The sequence below is a fragment of the Seriola lalandi genome, unplaced genomic scaffold (assembly GCF_002814215.2).
Source record: "Seriola lalandi dorsalis isolate HSWRI2012SDOR001 ecotype SW California unplaced genomic scaffold, Sedor1 jcf7180002054657, whole genome shotgun sequence".
Classification (NCBI taxonomy): domain Eukaryota; kingdom Metazoa; phylum Chordata; class Actinopteri; order Carangiformes; family Carangidae; genus Seriola; species Seriola lalandi.
Genome location: NW_019525210.1, coordinates 1,222,481 through 1,242,291, shown reverse-complemented (window position 1 = coordinate 1,242,291; position 19,811 = coordinate 1,222,481). Strand labels below are relative to the sequence as shown.

The window sequence follows — 19,811 nt, the reverse complement described above, 5'->3', positions numbered from 1 at the left end:
CCAAAGTTCCGCCCTTTGTGACAATAATGATTGATTGATTGATTTAATAAGGTTGGTTTATTTCATTTTCATTGCTTTTTCATGTCAGTTTTTTTTTATTTTCTGTTTCTTATCTCCATCAGTTTTCCAACTCAAAATACCAGGTTCACTACAGTTACTAAAAATTGCAGGAAAATATTGCCTCAGTGATTTTTTTATTTATGTCAAATTAACTGTTTTTACAGAACAAACTGGGTCAATTCACACAAAGTGATTTTCTGTGTGTGTTTGTTGCTGTTAGAGAGGACCAACATAATAATCAGGTTAAATACACATTTCAGTGTAATTCAGGTCTAAAGCCAGTGAATGTGAGGCGGACAGCTTCAGCTCTGAGCTCCTCTTTCTTAGAAAATGCTTGTTGGCAGAGCTTCGCATTTGCCTCACTGCATGCTCCAGGTGTGCATTGCAAACAAAGGCTGGTATTTAATTATAATTCTTTAATTATGTAACACCTTCAACTCCGAGGGGGAGAACCAAGCAAACTCTTCCTGGTGCACATATGGGGCGGAGCAAATTTTGACAGTCTCCTCTGAAAAAAGGACTGGAATGACACAGAAATAATTTGAGTGAACTAAAATCTCTTATCTTACTTCCTCAAGCTGCCACAAGTTTATCAGCAGTGACAAAACGAGGTGATCTGACCTGGGAATGGTGCACAGCGAGAAATGAAACAGTGAGAAATGAAAGTGTAAGAGTACTTTTGCTAAGCTTTCCTAAGGAGTGGCTGCACAGTTAGACATTGTGTACTGAAACACCCTGGGTGAAACAAAGACTTCAGTGACAGTTTCAAATTCATTGATTACAGGCACGAAAGTATTGTGCTTCATGTGTGGAAATGTTTTAACAGATTATGATGTTAAGTGACTTTTTTTGTGCGCTGACAGATTAGTATAATGTGTATAATACTGTTTGGACCTCATCAGAGATATTGAAGCTACAAGTCCAGTATATATTTAAACTCAATTGCGTCTCCCCCACTCTGAATTTTCAATGCTTTAATGCAGCTCTTAATGTAGTCTAATCAAGTCTGATGTAATTTATGTTTTAATAAAGTTGGTTGATCTAATTTTTGTTGCTTTTTCATATCAGTTTTTGTCTTGTAGTTGCTGTATCCTAAGTATCACAAAACCTACTAAAAATGACTGGGAAAGGTTGCCGCAGTTTTTATTTATTTATATCAAAGTAACAGTTTTTACAGTGCAAACTTGCTTAATTCTGACCCAATGATTTTCAATGTGTGTTAATGCAAATTAATTATTATACATCTTTCATTATGCAACAAAATCAACTCTGGCAGGCCAGATCAGATAGATCAGATAGATCTGTCCTGCCAAAGGAGTGGCAGCACAATTAGTCACAGTGTACAGAAACGCCCTGATCAAAACAAGGGACAAATAATACATTGCTCTACATTGGTCTCACAAAATCAAAGTGTGTATCTTTAATCAAAATGCCTGTATCTTATCTGAATGTTCATGTTGCAAAGAACAGACTCACCATTTTCCCTACCTGGATGCAGTGGCCATTCGGTATTGCAGCGGTCTGTTCCTGCACCTGGTTCACCTCTGTAGTTGTTCTGCATCTCTTTGTTGTTGTTTGGCATCTCTCTGTAGTTGTTTTGCATCTCTTTGTTGTTGTTTGGCATCTCTCTGTAGTTGTTCTGCATCTCTTTGTTGTTGTTTTGCATCTCTCTGTAGTTGTTTTGCATCTCTCTGTAGTTGTTTTGCATCTCTCTGTAGTTGTTTTGCAGCCCTTTGTAGTTGTTTGGCATCTATTGGTAGTTGTTTGCATCTCGTAGCACTTGTTCGCATTTCTTTGTAGTTGTTTTGCATCTTGATGTCGTTGTTTTGCATCTTTTATTTGACTTATTTGAAAACAAGAAATTAAATACAAACACACACAAACAAATAATAAGAACTCCATTCCTTTCCTATGAAAAAGTGTTTATTTGGTTTTTGTTTCAATGCATCCTGATACAACTATTAAAATTGGCAGCAGTGACATGTAGCCTTACCTGTGTGGGAGGACACAGTGTATTTATTTGTTTTTTTCTAAATTTAAAAACATGTTTCAGATACTTAGCAACTTAAACAGTGCATGTCTCAATTATCTGCTGCACTGTCAAATTGCATAAAATGTCACTCTACAAGTTTAGCATCTCCCACATCCAGGCGTTCACCATCCAATTACTCGGCTGTGTACAGAAAAAGACATTCTGACGTGTACGCCTCAATCAGGGAGGGAAGAGCCTTCATGTCTGTTATCATAATCATCATCAATAATTAGTTAAATACAGCCCTTCTTTCTTACCTAACAGCTTATATAGAGAGGTAAAGGACACCAAGACACAGAGAGCATAGACAAACTGAACGAAGGAGAGAGAGATACTGCGAGAGACTACAGAGGAAAGTGAACTTTCAACATCCAAGTGAGTCTTTCACTGAAGATTAAGAATCCGAATCTTATCTGATGAAATGTTTTTTAAATGATTTGATTTGATTTCAGATGTTTATTTATGTTTATGTTAATCTTGTTTGTAATGTGTGCATATGTGTTGGTCATATTTCTGTCATTTATGAATCAATTTGTAAAAAGCTTCAATTTTGCAAATCTGAGGTTTTTCACTAGATGCATATTGTGCAGAAGGTTGGAAATACATGAATACACAAATCAAAGGATTATCTTTGGGGAGACTTTTTCATTTTTCATTTTAATTTGCTCTTTTTGATTAACTTTTTTTGTTAACTAAACAACATTAGTGTGTACCTATTGTCTGATGATACATTGTATTGTAAATTAATTGTTTAATATTAAGGAACATTTTATGATACAAAGCTTCACTGCTGTGAGGATTTGACTTATAAATTTAATATCTTTTTACCTTTACCTTTTTTGACTGCCAGCCTCTGGATGAGATTACTTTGGGCTCTGAGCATTTGCTTTTCTGAGGTTTTGCAGATTTTATGCATTTGATGCAAATGGAATCAGAAGGAATTCAAAGATGTTTGCTTTTCCACGGTGGGATTTATTAAGTTAAGATTAAAGTCATGCAGTGTTGACTCTTCAGCAACAAAGTGTGTTCATGGGTGTTGAGATTTGCTGTTTAGCTGCTGTTGTAGCACTTACATAATATTCATCATAGAACCAGTCATCGTCATCTTTATTACTTTCTTGTAGCAGGCTAATATTAAAAGCTGCCTCTCACTTTAACAAGAAACAAGCTTGCATCTCGTTCACATCACATGCTGATGTCATCTCTTAACTTTTTAAATGTTCAACTACAACTTAAGTAATTCTTTGCATTCAAGTCCATCTGTAAACAATATGGACCAATTTAATAATTGAGGAAAAGGGAGGGAACATCAGCAGGTTTTTCAAATAAGCAATTTATACAGGGACCAGAACATTGTGACACATGCTTACAGACCACAAACAATGGCCTGAAGCATGCAATCATTTTACTAACAATATTCCTGTAGACATTAACAATCTGACTTCTACTCTTTTTCATTTTCCTACAGGAGATGTTCGGATTTGGTTTTGGAAAAGAAAGCGGAGGAGAACAGAAAATGATCAGAATGATTATCAAGGCTTTCATCTTTGTCCTCATGATTGGTAAGTAATAAATATGTTTAAATTGGAAACCATAATTAAAGCTTAATTATCTGACTGAATTCTGACCAAACTCTTAAATGGAAACAGCATCCAACAGCCAGCCTGCTGAGGGAAGCCTGAAACTCAGGTGTCCCAAAAGTGTAGGAGGAATGACGAACCAAACCACAACCACAGCCGTTACGGTACCAACAACAACACAACCACCAGCAGAGACGGTGACAGCAGCAGCGACAGCAGCAGCAACAGCAATGTCAGCAGCGATAGCAGCAACAGCAGCAGCAACAGCAGCAACAGCAGCAGCAGTCACTACGGGAAGCACCTCTGAAGAAGCAGCAGCACAGGCAGAAGCTGCTGCCATAGCTGCACAACATGCAGCATCAGCTTCAGCAGCAGTAATAAATGGCACACAATCACCAACAGAGGCAGCGAAACTAGCAGAAATTGCAGCCAACGCAACCAAAGATTTAGCAATTGCAATAAAACAAGCAGCTGAAACATCACCAGCAATAACAGCGGAAGTAGCGCAACAAGTAGCAGAGGCAACATCAAATGTATCACTTGCAGCAGAGGCAGCAGCAAAGGCTGCAGCAGAGGCTGCTTCTGCACAAACAACAGAAGCTGCACAGGAAGCTGCAACCGAGGCAAAAGAAGCAGCAGCTGCTGCAGTAAGTGCTCTGGAAGCAATACAGGTGGCATTAAGAGCAGTCAATGCCTCAACAACTGACGGAAACACAGGATCAGATTTGAAGCAGTTATCAGTTTTAGCAGCAGAAACAGCAGCACAACTGGCCACAACAACAGCAACTAAAGCAGGAGAAGCAGCTGAAGCTACAGCAGCTGCTGCAACAGCAACAACTGCAGAAACAGCAGCACAGAAGGCAGCAGAAGCAACTGAAGCTGCTAAAGAAGCAACAGCGGCAGCACAGGCAGCTGCAACTGCAGGAAGAGCAGCAGCAGCCATTGTTGCAGTAACACAACCCACAGCTACAACAACAACCACAGCAGCTACACCAACAACTGGACCAGTTACAACAAATGCATCACTACCACTAGCAACAGCCATAACAGCAGCAACAGCAGCAGCAACAGCAGCAACAAATGCAGCAACAGCAGTAGCCGCAGTGGCTGCAGCAATGACAACAGCAGTCAGTGCAGGACAAACAACAGCAGCTTCAGAAAATGCTTCAATAGCTGCACTAGCAGCAGCTGCTGCTGCCACAGCATTGATAGATGGGAACGCATCGCCAACAGAGGCAGCAGAAGCAGCAAAGAATGCAGCAGATGCAGCCATAGCGGCTGCAACAGCAGCAATAGAAACAGCAGCAGGAGCACCAGCAGCAACAGCAGCATTAGCTGGGCAACCGCTTGTAGCATCTATAAAAGCTGCAGCAGCAGCACAAGCAGCAGCAACAGCAGCAAGATTAGCAGCAGATACTGCAGCATTGAAGCCAACACCAGAAACTGCAGCAACTGCCGTAACAGCTGCAACAACAGCAGCAAATCAAGCAGATGAAGCAGCAGAAGCACTAAAAGCAATTCTTAACACAACAGCCATAGGATCAACATCAGCAGAAACACAAGCTGTAATAAAGTTAGCAATAAAAGCAGCTGAGACAGCAGCAGCATCGGCAGCAAAAACTGCAGACAGAGCTAAAGCAGCGGCAGACAGAGCTGCAGCAGCAGTTGCAGCAACATCAGACCAATCAGGAGAGGCAGCTGCTGAAATGGCATCAGCATCCATTGAAAAAGCAAAACAGGCAATAAAGGCAGCAAAAGAAGCAGGTTCTGCCTCCAGAGCAGCAGCTATAGCGGCAGCAGGAATAGAGCCAGGTACAACGGTACCAGCAACAACTGTACAGCCAACAACAGACAGCCCTTCAACAACACCAGCAACCTCAGTAATGACAACCTCAGGTAACACATCACCCAGAACATCGGCACCAACAGCAGCAGTCACAGCAGAAGCAGCATCGACTGCCGCAGCAGCAGCCGCAGCAGCCGCTTCTGCAGCAGCAGCAGGAGCCGCTTCTGCAGCAGCTGGAGCAACAACAGAAACAGCAGCAAAGGCAATAAAGGCTGCAAAAGACGCAGCCACAGTTGCCATATTAGTGTCAACGGGAGTAGAACCAGCAGCATTGGGAGCATTAGCAGCAAGACAAGCTGCCAAAGCTGCCGAAGAAGCAGCATTAGCAGCAAGACTTGAAGCCGTGACAGCACCACCATCAAAAGCAGAAGCACTTGCACAACTAGCAAATGCATCATCAATAGCAGCAAAGGCAGCTGAAGAAGCAGCAAAAGCAGCAACAATGGCAGCCTCGGGTAACACAACAACTATAAAAGAAATTGCAACAACAGTGGTTGAAAAAGCAAGAAGTACTAGAGAAATATTAAAAAATGAATTATCATCATCCAGTGGGCAACCAACAGTACAAGCAGCTAAACTAGTGGCAGAAATTGCAGAAGCAACAGCAATGACAGCATCAACAGCAACTGGAACAGCAACAACAGAAGACATAGCAGCTCTAATGGTAGCAGCAGCAAGGGCAGCAGCAAAAGGCGCACTAGTAGCAGCAACAGCAGCAGAAGCTGCACTCCCAAACACAGGCACCACTGCATCCCCAGTGCCATCACCTACTGTACCAGTGACTGCAGCAACAAAACCAGCCTCAGAAAGACAAATTAAAGCAGCGGTCACATCAGCAGCAGCAGCAGCAGCAGCAGCAGCAGCATTAGCAGCCTCAACAGCAGCAGCCGCTGGAGCAGCAACATCCACAGACATACAATCTGCAGTAAATGCGGCACAAGTAGCAGCTAGAGCTGCCACATTAGTAGCAGCAGGAAACGCATCAGCAACATTGGCATCAGATGCAGCCAAAGAGGCTGCAGACAAAGCAGACGAAGTAGCACTGGCAGCAATGCTAGCAGCAGCAATAGCACCACCATCAACAGCAGGTGTAGCAACAAAAATAGCACAGGCAACAGCAACAGCTGCAATGGCAGCAAGGAAAGCAGCAACGGCAGCAGCAAGTGCAGCTTCGGACACAGCAACAGTAGAAGTAATTCCAGAAGCTGCAGAAGCTGCAAGAACAGTGGAACAAGCAGCAGAAGGAGCATTAGAAGCATTATCAGCAGTCACAACAGAAGAAGCAGCAGGAATGACAGATGTAACACGTTCAGCAATAGCAACAGCTCAAATAGTGGCAAATATAGTGGGAACAGCAGCTGCTACAGCAGAAGCAGCAGCAGAAGCTTCAACAGGAAACAACACAGAAATAATCACATTAACGATGAATGCTGCAGCCAAATCTGCAACAACAGCAGCAGAGGCTGCACTGTCAACGGCATCTCAAGGATCAACCACAACTACAACTGTACCACCAAAACAAACTACTGTAAATCCAGGATCAGACGGTGGTGCAGCGACAACGGAAAGCACATCTGGAACAACAGTAGAAACATCAGCGGCAGTAGCATCAGCAGCAACTAGAGCATCAGTTGTAGGGTCAACAGCAGCAGCAGCAGCTGCCTCAGCAGCTGCCTCAGCAGCAGCTGCAGCTGCTGGGCCAACAGCATCCACAGCAGCAAAAAATGCAGCAAAATATGCAAAACAAGCAGCAACAGTTGCCACATTAGTTGCAAAAGGGTCAGCGACAGTGGAGAGTGCAACAATTGCTGCAACAAAAGCAGCTGAAGCAGCACGAGAAGCAGCACAAGCAGCAATGCAAGCAGCATTAACATCACCACTAACAGAGGCACTACAAATATCACAAATAGCAGCAACAGCATCAAAAGCAGCAAAAGCAGCAGAGAAAGCAGCAGCAGCAGCAACAGTGACAGCAGCTGCAAACGCAACAGCAGAAACAATGTCAGCAGCTGCAGAAGTTGCCAGAGCTGTGGCCACAGACTCAGCACAAGCAGCAGAACAGTTACAGAACATATTATCAGGAAGCACAGAGCTAACAGCAGCAAAGCGTGCATCAGTAGCAGAGGCAAATGCCGCAGCAGAGTTGGCACAAGCAACAGCAACAGCAGCAACAACATTAATGGAAACAGCAATAGATGCAGTATCAGCCACAACAGCACAAAACGCAACAGACCTAGCAGAATTATTGTTATCAATAGCTAATGTGGCAGCAACAACTTCTTCAGCTGCAGCTACAGTAGCAGAAGCGGCAGTGGAAAGAACCTCCCCTGACAACACTGCAACAACTACACAAGTAACACCAGCATCAACATCAACATCAACATCAACATCAACATCAACATCATCAGGAGCAGGAACTGAAACAGGAGCTGGAGCCGGAGATGGAAATGGAAATGGAAATGGAAATGGAAATGGAAATGGAAATGGAGCCGGAGATGGAAACGGAGCTGGATCCGGAACTGGATCCGGAGCAGGAAACAACGCAGCAACAGCAGTTGTAGTCAGCAACAGATTCAGCCTGATTTCTGCTACAGTGGCTGTTTTGGTTGCCGTGCTTGTGTAAAGAGCAACAAAATACAGCTAACTGTCATGATAGACGGACTCATAAGTTAACTGAAGAATATCAAGATGTATTTATTAATTTTATCATTTTATTATTTTACTTCTCCCAGTTATCGTGTGTCCAAATTAGGAAAATTCAATTTTTTCTCAGAGAAGGTGGATCAAAGAACTGAAGTGTTAAGAAAGGAGAGGAAGGGTCAACCAGTCATCTGACTGTGGGTACGGTGATAAAAATGTATATTATTGCTTTCACTAATCGGTAAAAGTGGCAAATGTGGCTGATATTTAACCTTTCAAAATAGTATAAATTATTATATTTATTGTCCTATTTATTGTGTGCATGTGTGAGTTAGACTGTACATCACATGGCCAACAGATTGACAACAGGTCAAGTTGTTGTACTGTACTCATCCTGTTTGTGTGTGTGTGTGTGTGTGTGTGTGTGTGTGTGTGTGTGTGTGTGTGTGTGTGTGCGAAAAAGATTCTAGAATTCAATTATCATTTGAATTACGTTCTTGATATTGAATTAAGCGTAAATAGCCTATTTTATAGTTTATTGCAACTAATAGTAGTATTGAATTGTCAATGTTTGTGATTGTAAATTGTGAATCAATAAATGAAGTATAACTGTATTTGGCCTCATTCTGTTTCATTCAGCACTTCAAAGCCAGAGGTTTATCACTGTATGCCATAAAACATGTATTAAATGTCTATGTAGGGCTTCTAACTAGTGTTAGCTGGTTTCTAACTTTAGCTTTAAGTTACAGTTTAGGTGACTAATGTTAGCTAGTTGATAGTGCCCTTTCATTTCCTATGTTGGCTTGTCATTTTGTATAATATCTAATTTTAACAAACACTGTTGCTCAGTGAGCAGTGAGACAATGGAGGATAAGTTGTTTTGACATCAGTACACAGTTTATTATTTCATTTGGTGTGATGGTGTAGTTGTAGTGTTTTGCCTTTAACATTACTTTTTTGTAATGGGCACCCTCTTTTTTTGCACTCAGGAATTCAGGAGTTTTACCTGGTGGGGTAATTGAACAATATTAAAATACACTGCATTACTGCGTTCCCTCTCACCGTGGAGAAATAGTTGACCCACCAGATTGTCATTGTGTAATATGCACTGACTAAAACTGGAACTAACAATTTTTTCCTTGATGATTAAGCTGAAGATAATTTTCTTAATCAATTGATTAATTATTTGGTCTATAAAAAAATATTGAAAATGCCCATTTCCCAGAAGCCCGGTTCCATCACATCTTTCATTTCTCTCACTGTGGATAAATTACAGTTTAAGATAAGAGCTGCAGCAGAGCCCTGAGGCTGTCGTGGCTGACTCCAACACATTCCTATGAGCATGTGCACGGTCAGGGTGGTGCAGTGTGAGGTGTGGTGCCCACAGCCACAGCTTGAACTTTACAAGGAAATGCCACCCAATTAGTACATTCCAAGTATCATTCCTCTTTGATAATAAACCAAAGACATTCACCGTGATGAGAAGATGAGTGTTCCCATGACAGCAGAGTTATTAAGCTTCTATGGGAGCCTGTCTCAAAAGTTAATATACTGAAAACATTCCTGTTAGGTAATAAGAAAATTCGATTGATAAAGACGAAGTCAGAAGTTAGTGGTGTGCATGAGTGAAGAATGTGAGTGTGGGTGTTGTAAAGAAGACCCCAGGGGTCATCACGCAATCATCACAACATGTTAACCAGTTAGCTTTAGATGTGCTGGATGGTGGATTTTCAGACAGAACCAGGTTAGCTGTTTCCCCGCTGTCTCCAGTCTTATCGCTAAAATATGCAAAGCTAAAGGTTAAGATAAGCTAACCAACTGATTAGATTAGATTAGATTAGATTAGATTAGATTAGATTAGATTAGATTAGATTAGATTAGATTAGATTAACTTTATTTATCCCACAACTGGGAAATTCATTTTCCACAGCAGAAAAATAAACATCTATAGAATAAACATCTATGGAAATATACAACAAAAATATACCAAATATACACTAATAAATACAATATACACAATACACACGATATGTACATGAAAAAGTGCAAGTTTGCACATGGTCAGGAAGAGCAGGAGTTGTGGAGTCTGACAGCTGCTGGAATTAAGGACCTGCAGAACCTCTCCTTCTTACAGCGAGGATGTAAAAGTCTGCTGCTGAAGAAGCTACTCAGAGACCCTACAGTGTCATGCAGAGGGTGAGAGTTATTGTTCATGATGGATGTCGGCTTAGCTAACATCCTCCTGTCACCTAAAGAGCTCGCTTTCCGGATCAGTTTGTTGAGCCTCTGCCTATCCCTGTCAGTGCTGCCCCCTCTCCAGCAGACCACAGCGAAGTAGATGGCTTATTAGCTTTTGAATAAATAAAAAAATAAGAAATTCTAATTCTTCACCCTTATTTTGATGTCTGATGTTTCCCTGTAATAAACGAAAAGTGGCTAAAGATGAAGGTTCTCCTAAAGCATTGCTTTAGTGAGTGGACTCAATAATTTAAAAAAAACAAAACTTCTTTACTAGGACATGTCTGCACCTTAAAAAGAGACTTAAGTGACCTAAATTCCCCCGACCATTTATTATATCTATATATATTATAGTATATATTGTATAGTAAATATGTATATTCTTTCCATTTTATCTCTGGGAGCAGTGGTTTGTTTAGAGGCTCAAGGTAGCATTCATTTTCACACGTGCGGCTTATTAATTCAGTACAGTCATGCTGTAATACAAATGGTTTCAAATGCAGGTTAGCATGTATAGGTGAACCTTTTCCTTAAAGAATGTGGATGGCATGCCGCCTTGTTCTCCTTTGCTTGAGGCAGTTCGCCTGCCAACAGCTGCAACATGAGTTCTACCTTGTCCTCTTGTATAATATATAATTACTCTACTTACATGTATGTCTGGTGTAATTTTCACTTATTTGTTGCTTGTACAGTCAATTAAGGAAATAAAATGTTAATAATGCGGTTAGCTTTTAATTTCGCATGCTAACAGCAAGCTTTGAAGATGTCTGTCCAGCACAAAAAGATCTGAAAAGAACTCCAGGCCAGATTGTGATAAATTGATAATAATGGTCCCCAAAGAATTGAATAGCATCCACTGCCCTCCCCCATTATCAGGCACTTATTTCATTAATTTCTGTAAAAGTTCATTTTAAAAGAAAAAGTTGTATAAGGTGCTGAAAATCAAAGGTATGCACAGTGTATGAGGGGGCTGGGCACGTATATTCAGTGTATATTAGAGTTACAGTCTGGTTATAGTTTTTAGCTCAGTCTCTTGGGACTCTAGTTTATTCCAACCTTATTATTTAATAAGGGGAAATCAAACAACGTGTTTCAGCTATTAGCCATCATCAGCATGAGAAATAATAGATCAGACAATTTATATACAGCTGAGGTTTAAACAAGATTGCTCGATGAGGATGTTTAATATTTAAACCTGACCTGTATATAAATTGTCTGATTGACCTTCTGATTAGTGAACGACCCTCTCTTCCTCCTGAGCCCCACAATCTGATCAGAGACGGAATTACCAATCAGAGCTATAGATCAACCCTTCATCTGCCATATTCTACAACCTATAGTTTATTTAGTGTTTTGTTATTCTGCAAAAAGAATTAGATATTTTTTTTAAAGTTAGTTTTTTTTTTTTAACAAAGGAGTAACAACAATCGAATATATTTATACTGTATTAATAATAGGGATAAAATAGAAGGATATTGTGTGGAATGGTAATGTATGTTGCAATACTCCATCTGACCACTGAGAGGCGCTGAGGACGCCGAGCAGCAGCCGGGCAGTAGACGACTTGTTCCGGGGAGAAGAAGAAGAAAGATGGCCACAGCTAACGTTAGCTAGCTGGTGGGTATTGGAAAATGTTGCGCTCTTGATTTTATTTCTGTCTTTTTATTCATCGAGCGAGGCTCAGCCTGAACTAAATCACCACTCCACCGACAGTGTGAAGACTCAGGCGAAAAATAAGCCGCGGTGTGTGTTGTTGGAGAGATTTATTGAGTAGTTTATAGGCGGTTGTGTGTGTGTGTCTGTGTAGCGGGAGGGGGTCGTGTTTCCTCCGGTCAGCTGTCCATCAGTTCAGCGTCAGGTGAGTTTATACTTAAAATTTCTGCTTTTCCTTCTCACTGCTCTCGAGTTTTCACCGAGGAATATGATGAATTGTCTATTTATTTGTCAAACCATCAGATGAGTTAAACTTTAAAAACTTATTTTATGGTTTAAATCGTGGTGAAGAATCTCTGTTTCGTCCTGGTTCGAAGTTGTAACGTCGGCGGGTCAGTGTGAGACTCAACGGGGAGTGTGTTTTCATCACAGTAAAGAGTGTTTCTCCTATCACAGTACCTCTATAATATCACCCAACCAACTTATACTCTTACTGTGATGTGTGAATAGCTTTACTCTAAACTTCATTTCAGGGTAGCTATTGTGTGGCAAACACCTCAGTTATTTAAAGGTCCCATAATGTATAAAGTGAGATTTCCATGTCTTTTTTTTTTTTTTAATTATAAAGCAGGTCTAGATTCTGTATTAATACTGTGAAAATGTCAAAGTACTCAGTCCACAGCGATATGCACACACCCTGTATTCAGAAACTGAGCCTCAAAACGAGCCGTCGGGACTTCTGTAACTTTGTGATCTCACGACGAAACAGTCATGGAGAGCCTCTCTGCTGATTGGCTCACCGACCTCTTGCTACTACAGCTCCCGAGCGAGGCCTGAGATAGGAGATGTAAAGTACAAGGAGATGGTTTTTGGTTCTTTAAACCACACATATCTTTTTATGGATCGAAACTTCAAATAAAACACTGGACAAGTGTAAAATTTGAAGAATTTAACATTGTGTTTAGTTGGCTGTCAGGTCAGGGAAGTCCCTGGTCTAAAGCCTCTGTATGAAGTCACTGTTCAACCAATCAACTGACTAGAAAGAGACAGAAAACAATTCTAGACCTCAATCAAGTGTTAAGTTTCAGTGAACGTATTTCTGAATGTTGAATCAGCTCCATGTTTGGTTTGGTGTACAGGTATAGATGTACTTACCTGTTTATATATCTGTTTGTTTTCTCTCTCCCTGCAGTGAGGATTGTGGGAAACAGCAGCTATGGCAGCTCCAGTAAACATCCAGACTCCAAGTAAGACCTGGGAGCTGAGTTTGTATGAGCTGCACAGGAGCCCTCAGGTAAACCTTTGTGTGTGTGTGTCTGTGTGTGTGACCTTGGGAGATGATGTTATGCTGCTGTGTATTGCTCAATTTGTCGTCACATTTTACACGTACATGTGACTGTTGGCAGCTGCTCTCCTCACAGGTATGATGGTATTAATGTGAGTTTTTTTGTGTGTGCTTTTAGGAGGCGATCATGGACGGGACGGAGGTGGCGGTGTCTCCTCGCTCTCTGCACAGCGAGCTGATGTGTCCCATCTGTCTGGACATGTTGAAGAACACCATGACCACCAAAGAGTGTTTGCACCGCTTCTGCTCCGACTGCATCGTCACCGCCCTGCGGTCAGGGTAAGAGCGACGCCACAGCAACCAATCAACGTTTGTTTGTTTGGATTAATCAGTTTTTATGTCAACAAAATGTACAATTAAAATTACCAGAACCCATGGTGATGTCTTTAAATTGCTTATTTTGTCCAACCAGTATGTTTGTGCTGTATCATACTGTTCAGGTCATAGTGCTGTAACTGCTGTAAAAACAAGTCTACAAACAGCAGCAACACACACAGCTGTTAACTGCTGATTCATTTAACTTGACTTGTGTTCGGAACTGCTTGGTGACTAAATGATTGACTATACTATTGACTATATATTGATAACTATTGTTATCAAATAAGTTCCTTTCAATCGACTAATCAATGAATCTTAATCCAAACAGTTTTTTGATAAGCGTAAATCATATTATCGATTAATCTGCTGATTTACTTTGTCGATTAATCAGTTAGTTTGTAATAATTGTGACCAATTGTGTGATTGTTTTTTTTTTTTTTTCACATATTATTAGAAGTGGAGTCTATTCTCACATCTGAGAAGCTGGAACCTGAGAAAATGTGTTTTTTTTGCATGAGAAATGACAACGACAAACAATTATCAGATCATCAAAATGGTTGCAAACAGAATTTTCTGTCGATTGACTTGACTTGAATTGTTTCAGGTCTGGTATGAAAAAGATACCAGTAGAAGAAACTAATCAGCATCTTCTACGAGATGAACATTTCTGTCAGTTTGTTTATGTTACTTGGTTTTTACAGGTGATATAACGACCTCCATGTGGTGTAAACGCTGCTTTAAGACCATCACTCTGTCTGCCCCTCTGGTATTTCTAGTATTTGCTGTTTTGACTTCAGTAAAGTGACACAAGAGAGCTATGACTAAAACTTGTTTATTCGCTTTATTTTAACTGCAAAGAATTAAAAAGCACTGTGGAGATACCGTGGACTGAGAAAGATGTGAGCTCAGAATGAACACGTCACCGTATCTCAAACCTTCCTCCCTCCTCAGGAACAAAGAATGTCCGACCTGCAGGAAGAAGTTGGTTTCCAGGCGTTCGCTGCGCCGAGACTCAAACTTTGACGCGCTGATCTCAAAGATTTACCCGAGCCGCGACGAGTACGAGGCCCACCAGCGTCGAGTCCTGGACCGGCTGAACAGGCTGCACAACAAGGAGGCGCTGAGCTCCAGCATTGAGGAGGGGCTCCGCCAGCAAGCCCGCTACAGGTCTGAGAGGTGGGGGACAAAACGGGGAGACAACTGGGGGTCGGTTACAGGTCGCAAAGACATTCCCAAACAACAGAGAAAGTCCAAAAATAGAAGCAAGTTTCACAATCAAATCTTCAGACCATCACCGTCTACAACCCTAACCCCTTTTCCAGACTTTTGAGATTGAGTTGGCAAATTTTAACATCAAAATCAAACAGCCATTCTAGTTTGTGATCATCTGAACCGCACAATGTTTCAGGGATTTGTTGACACAGTTTATGGAAAATGAACTCTCTTAAATCATCATCAATCGGACTGAACAAATCACCTCCCAAAGATTTTTCTTACACTCTATAAAATGATGTATCTCTCCCTGTAATATCTGTGACTGGAGACTAATGTGGGCAATATATGTTCAGAAATACCTTCATTTGTCAGGTATTAAGTTGATTCTATTTCCATTTTTGTTGACATTAGAATATAAATTCACATGTACCTTGATTTAATTTTTTTCCATATCACTCGTCCCGGTCCTCTGCTCACCTGAAAGTGTTTGAAGGGTAAAGTGTAATTGAATGGCTGGTACGTCAGACTGTGTCATTTTTTTGATGGAACGTAGTTTTTAAGTTCATCTTGTGTCAGAAACACCAGCTGAACCAGAATCATCCTTTAAAGTCGGACTGTGGGTGACATGTGTTTACCTCTGTCCTGCAGGAACCACCGTGTGAAGAAACCGACTCAGGAAAGCGACAACACCACCTTCAGTGGCGGGGAGGATAACGGTGACGCCCGATCACACCTGTCCCACGACTCCGCCCCCTCACATACCCCCCACCCGTGTGGTCAGACCCCCTCGGAGGCCGGGCCGAGCCGCAAGAGACCGCGAGTCTCAGATGACGGCTCGGGGCCCGAGGCGGACAGCGGGAGCCCGACGCCTCCGCTGAGACGCCACAAAGAGGGGCCGGCCTCGGAGATCGAGCTGGTGTTCAGACCACACCCACAGCTGGTCCACGCCCAGGACTACAACCAGACCAGGTGAGGCTGGACCACAGGTTTTTACTGCCCCCTTACAAAAGAAATTTGCCTGCCTCAATTAGGATTTAGGATTTATGTTAATTTGACTGGGTCAATTTTCTTTTCTTTTTAATTTAGAAAATAAAAATGTTATCTAAATTAGGAATGATCATATGTTTCATTGGTTTGTTTAATAAAAAATGAGAAAGCCCAGTTTCTTAAGAGCTGACTCAAACCTTGATGAGTTTCTGCTGAGAGTAGTAAATAAATAAAATAAATATGAATTATAGTAAATTATTAAATTACATTTATATAATAAATGTCAGGTTGCATTTTAGTCCTTAGTATATTTACTACTAAATGAGTCTTTAAAATAAAATAAAATTTTAGATATTCATTTTGTGTAGTTTTATATTTAATTGTTTATGTTGTTGCCATAATTATGAGTTCAACAGTTCTTACAGCTTCAGGACAGTAAGTATAAAACCCTACACTGGTTGGAAATTTCAGCTTTTAGCTTGTATTTAAAGCAAATTTAGAAAAAGGTCGACAGTAAACTTGTTCAGGGAACTATTCATAAAGTCAGAAGAATTTATGACTGAGGAAATGTTCCCTCATCTGCCCTTATTCCTGTTCATGTTTCCTTTCCTTGCAGATACGTGAAGACGACCGCCAATGCCACAGTGGACCATCTGTCCAAATACCTCGCTCTGCGAATCGCTCTGGAGGACAGACGGACCAACGGCGAGGCAGAGGACAGAGACAGAGAGAGAGAGGAGGGAGGTGGTGGAGAGGAAGGAGGAGCGGAGGAAGGAGGAGAAACGGGAGGAGCTGCAGGAGGCGGAGAGGGGTCGAGTCTGACCAACATCAGCGAGAAACAGTACACCATCTACATCATGACCAGAGGAGGACAGTTCTCCGTGAGTGATCAAACACATTTACATCAGATCACGAGCAGCTGTGTGGACAGAGACAGGAACATGTGAATGGCTCCTTTAAAACAGGCAGCCAATCACAAGCTGAAATCTTTTTAAAGGTTAAAGGAAGAGTCTGAAACCCAAAGATTTTCCGTTTGCAATCACATAAGACAAAGATACTATTTAAAAAAAAAAAAAGAAAAGAAAAGAAAATCAAAAAAAGCTTGTTTTTCATCCAAATCCCTATTAACCGAATGGAATACCTTGTTGAGTCCTCGGAGGATGAACCCCTTTGAATTTAATGACTCCATGACTTTTTCTCTCAACATGAGGAAGAACTTTAGTTAATGAAAAAGAGAAATCACAGAAAAGAATAGGGAGTTTTGAGAAATGGGAGTCTGGGCAACAGACGATGCAGACAAGCTGAATCGGTACAGTCCGGCTGTGTTGATGGTCTGTTTACTGCACGTTGCGTTCAGTTTGAAAACCTTGTAAGATAGAAAACTAATCAATACATTGTTTGTTCTGCCACTGACATTGTTTCTTTTCAAAAGCAATGTGACCGTTCCTCTGGAGAACCCTTAGAGCACACAATCTGTGTCCCAATTCAGGGGCTGCCACCCTTACTGTTGCATCGCAAAGCACCACAACTGTTGCCTGGCAACCCTGACAACACGTAACTTTTTTTTTTTTTTCACAAAAACTTGAACTTGAAAACTTGAGTTGTACCTGAGCTGTTGAACTGAGCTGAAACCAATACTTAGGTTAGGGTTAGCTGCAGCCTGTTTAACCTGATAACAGCAGTTAAGTTTGAATGTTTCCCTCTGCTCTCCTTCGTTAAACCCTCCTCTCTCACTCTTCCTCTCAGACGCTGAACGGCTCTCTGACTCTGGAGTTGGTCAATGAGAAATACTGGAAGGTCAGGAAGCCTCTGGAGCTTTACTACGCCCCCACCAAGGACCAACAGCAGCCACAACCACAGCAGCCACCCCAACAGAAGTCTCCTCCTCCTGCTCCACAGAGGGAGGGGTGAGGGAGAGGAGTGTGCTGCTTTTTCTCTCTCCTTTCATTTACCCACACGTCTTCTTTTTGAAGATGGAAGCTCAGCCGCCACATTGATATCAGCGTATTTCACCTGTAAACTGAATCTGACCTGAGACCTGATTTTTTTTTTTTTTTTTTTCTTTTTAAGGAGGATTCACCAAGAAGAAAAAAACTAAACCACTAAATAACAGCTGGTAAATCAGCAGATTATTTTCTGACAGTTTATAACCCGTCACTGTGGCTGATGGACCTGGACATGAGCGGGACCACTTTGTTTTCTCCTGATATGAAGCATCTGACTTATTAACTTCTGTTTTCCATCATTTGAATCTTATCACATAAGAAAAGCACAGATCTAAACAGACATAGCTGTGCAGAGTCTCCTGCAGCTACAACCTGCACCCATGAGTTTTTTTGTTGTTTTTTTTAGACCACTAACATGAAAACTTTCAGTTCTGACTCCAGATGGGATTCTTTTCACTTCTTATCTTTAAACACGTTTTATTTATTTCTCCTAACACAACTGTCATATAACTGAAAAAAAATGAAATATGAAAATTGGCAAACTGAAGAAAATAGCATCCAGATTATGACTTGAAACATTTCAGAATTAGGCTCCAAAAAAATCTCTTTTGGACGGTTATGTAAAAGAAAGAAAGACTTGAATCTGAGCAGGTATTTTGTCTTAAATCTTTCACTGATTAAATCAATCTTCAAAAAAAGTCAAGTTTAAGATTTCAGAGTAAGTTTTTTGCAGCAAGATCAGAGAAATTAGAGTGTTTTCGTGTAAAGATTTTAACAAGGGGAAAAATTTTTATAAGTTATGAATTGATCTGAACTTAATGTCTGACTGAAGCTATTTATGAAATTTTTGTGTAATTTAATTTTTAAGAAAATGACTGAAGCTCTTTGCTGCTTTGTGTCCCCCCCCCGAGTGACAGGATCAACCTAACAATCAATTTTAAAAGTAATTCTGCTTTATGTGTATGTGCTTAGTTGGACCTTTTTATAGTATTGCTTTACCTTTCACCCCGCTTTAAACGCAACTAAACTAACTTTGGTATCAGCTGTAACCGACTTTAACAGGACATAAGCTTAAAAGACACAAACTGGCGCTTCGCCATTTAACATTTCCGCAAATGCATCCGTTTTTTCTTTTCGAGCTGCTCATCCTGTCCAGGGCTGAATCCCAGCATGCATTGCAGCAGCATTTGAGTTGATTTAAGTTGGGGATGACAGACGGGTAGTTTAGTTTTTCTATACATGCAGCTCCCTGTCTGCTTTACTTACACATTTCCATTATGTCATTATGAGATATAAAGATGTGTCAGGTTCTTAAAACTTTTCCCCTATATTTTACTAAGATATAAAATTCCCTCATTTTCCACCTTAAAAGATGTAGCTGTAACGCCCACCTTACCTCCTCGTTTCCAAGAGGTTCACTACCTTCTTTTTCCTGTAAAATACAAAGTGTTTGCATGAAACTCTTTAAAAACTGTTAAAAAGCCATAAACCTCTTTGCTCCACTTCTTCTGTCCTTGCGCACTTTATATTTCCTGCAGCCATATCATTTCCTACCTTACCTCAGTTTTTATGGAATATTTGTATATTAAGAATAATGCAATATTTTCTTTTTGCTCTGTTGCATTAATGTACACTTGTATCCTTCTGTCAGCAATGCAACACAATAAACTGAAGTAATGAGAATCGGGTGTTTGGCTAGTGTTTTAAATAGGGGCTCTAAGTGAATCTGTTGGTTATGGGAAACTTTTTTCCAGCTGATTTCCCAGAAACTTTCCTCCTAATTTAAATTTAAAAGAAAACTATATTTTGCATTTAATCACAAGGATATTTACAAGAAAGGCCAACACAATTTGGAACCAAATAAAAGTCAGTATTTATGAAAAAGTTCAACGATGTGGTAGATAAGTAAAAAAAATGAATAAATAAATTGTTCATATACAGATATTAGTAT

General features: G+C 40.7%; 2 protein-coding genes across 4 annotated transcripts; both read left to right on the top strand.

Annotated features, from left to right (window-relative positions):
- Positions 1–2,375: 2,375 nt before the first annotated feature.
- On the top strand, positions 2,376–8,772 carry LOC111665730 (uncharacterized). The gene is made up of 3 exons (XM_087177830.1): positions 2,376–2,467; positions 3,561–3,654; positions 3,742–8,772. The coding sequence occupies exons 2-3, from the start codon at positions 3,564–3,566 to the stop codon at positions 8,139–8,141; spliced, it is 4,491 nt and encodes a 1,496-aa protein (XP_087033956.1). The 5' UTR covers positions 2,376–2,467; positions 3,561–3,563; the 3' UTR covers positions 8,142–8,772.
- A 3,207-nt stretch (positions 8,773–11,979) lies between these two features.
- Positions 11,980–19,543, top strand: LOC111665707 (E3 ubiquitin-protein ligase RING2-A-like). 3 transcript variants are annotated; one of them, XM_087177817.1, is made up of 8 exons: positions 11,989–12,013; positions 12,204–12,254; positions 13,242–13,343; positions 13,513–13,673; positions 14,664–14,888; positions 15,576–15,896; positions 16,531–16,795; positions 17,661–19,543. In XM_087177817.1, exons 3-8 carry the CDS (start codon positions 13,266–13,268, stop codon positions 17,823–17,825), a joined length of 1,215 nt encoding a protein of 404 aa, XP_087033943.1. In that variant the 5' UTR covers positions 11,989–12,013; positions 12,204–12,254; positions 13,242–13,265; the 3' UTR covers positions 17,826–19,543. The 3 variants fall into 3 exon arrangements, with proteins under 3 accessions (XP_023276548.1, XP_023276547.1, XP_087033943.1); XM_023420780.2 differs by having other exon boundaries at positions 11,980–12,254; positions 14,664–14,879; XM_023420779.2 differs by having other exon boundaries at positions 11,980–12,254.
- The last annotated feature ends 268 nt before the right edge of the window (positions 19,544–19,811 follow it).

What these genes read in the sequence shown, in the direction of transcription:
- LOC111665707 (XM_023420779.2), top strand. Translation starts at nt 13,266, where the DNA reads ATGGCAGCTCCAGTAAACATCCAGACTCCAAGTAAGACCTGGGAGCTG. An exon ending in CAGGACTACAACCAGACCAG is followed by an intron (nt 15,897 to 16,530) that starts GTGAGGCTGGAC and finishes CTTTCCTTGCAG; the next exon opens with ATACGTGAAGACGACCGCCA. An exon ending in CCAGAGGAGGACAGTTCTCC is followed by an intron (nt 16,796 to 17,660) that starts GTGAGTGATCAA and finishes TCTTCCTCTCAG; the next exon opens with ACGCTGAACGGCTCTCTGAC.
- LOC111665730 (XM_087177830.1), top strand. Translation starts at nt 3,564, where the DNA reads ATGTTCGGATTTGGTTTTGGAAAAGAAAGCGGAGGAGAACAGAAAATG. An exon ending in CATCTTTGTCCTCATGATTG is followed by an intron (nt 3,655 to 3,741) that starts GTAAGTAATAAA and finishes AAATGGAAACAG; the next exon opens with CATCCAACAGCCAGCCTGCT.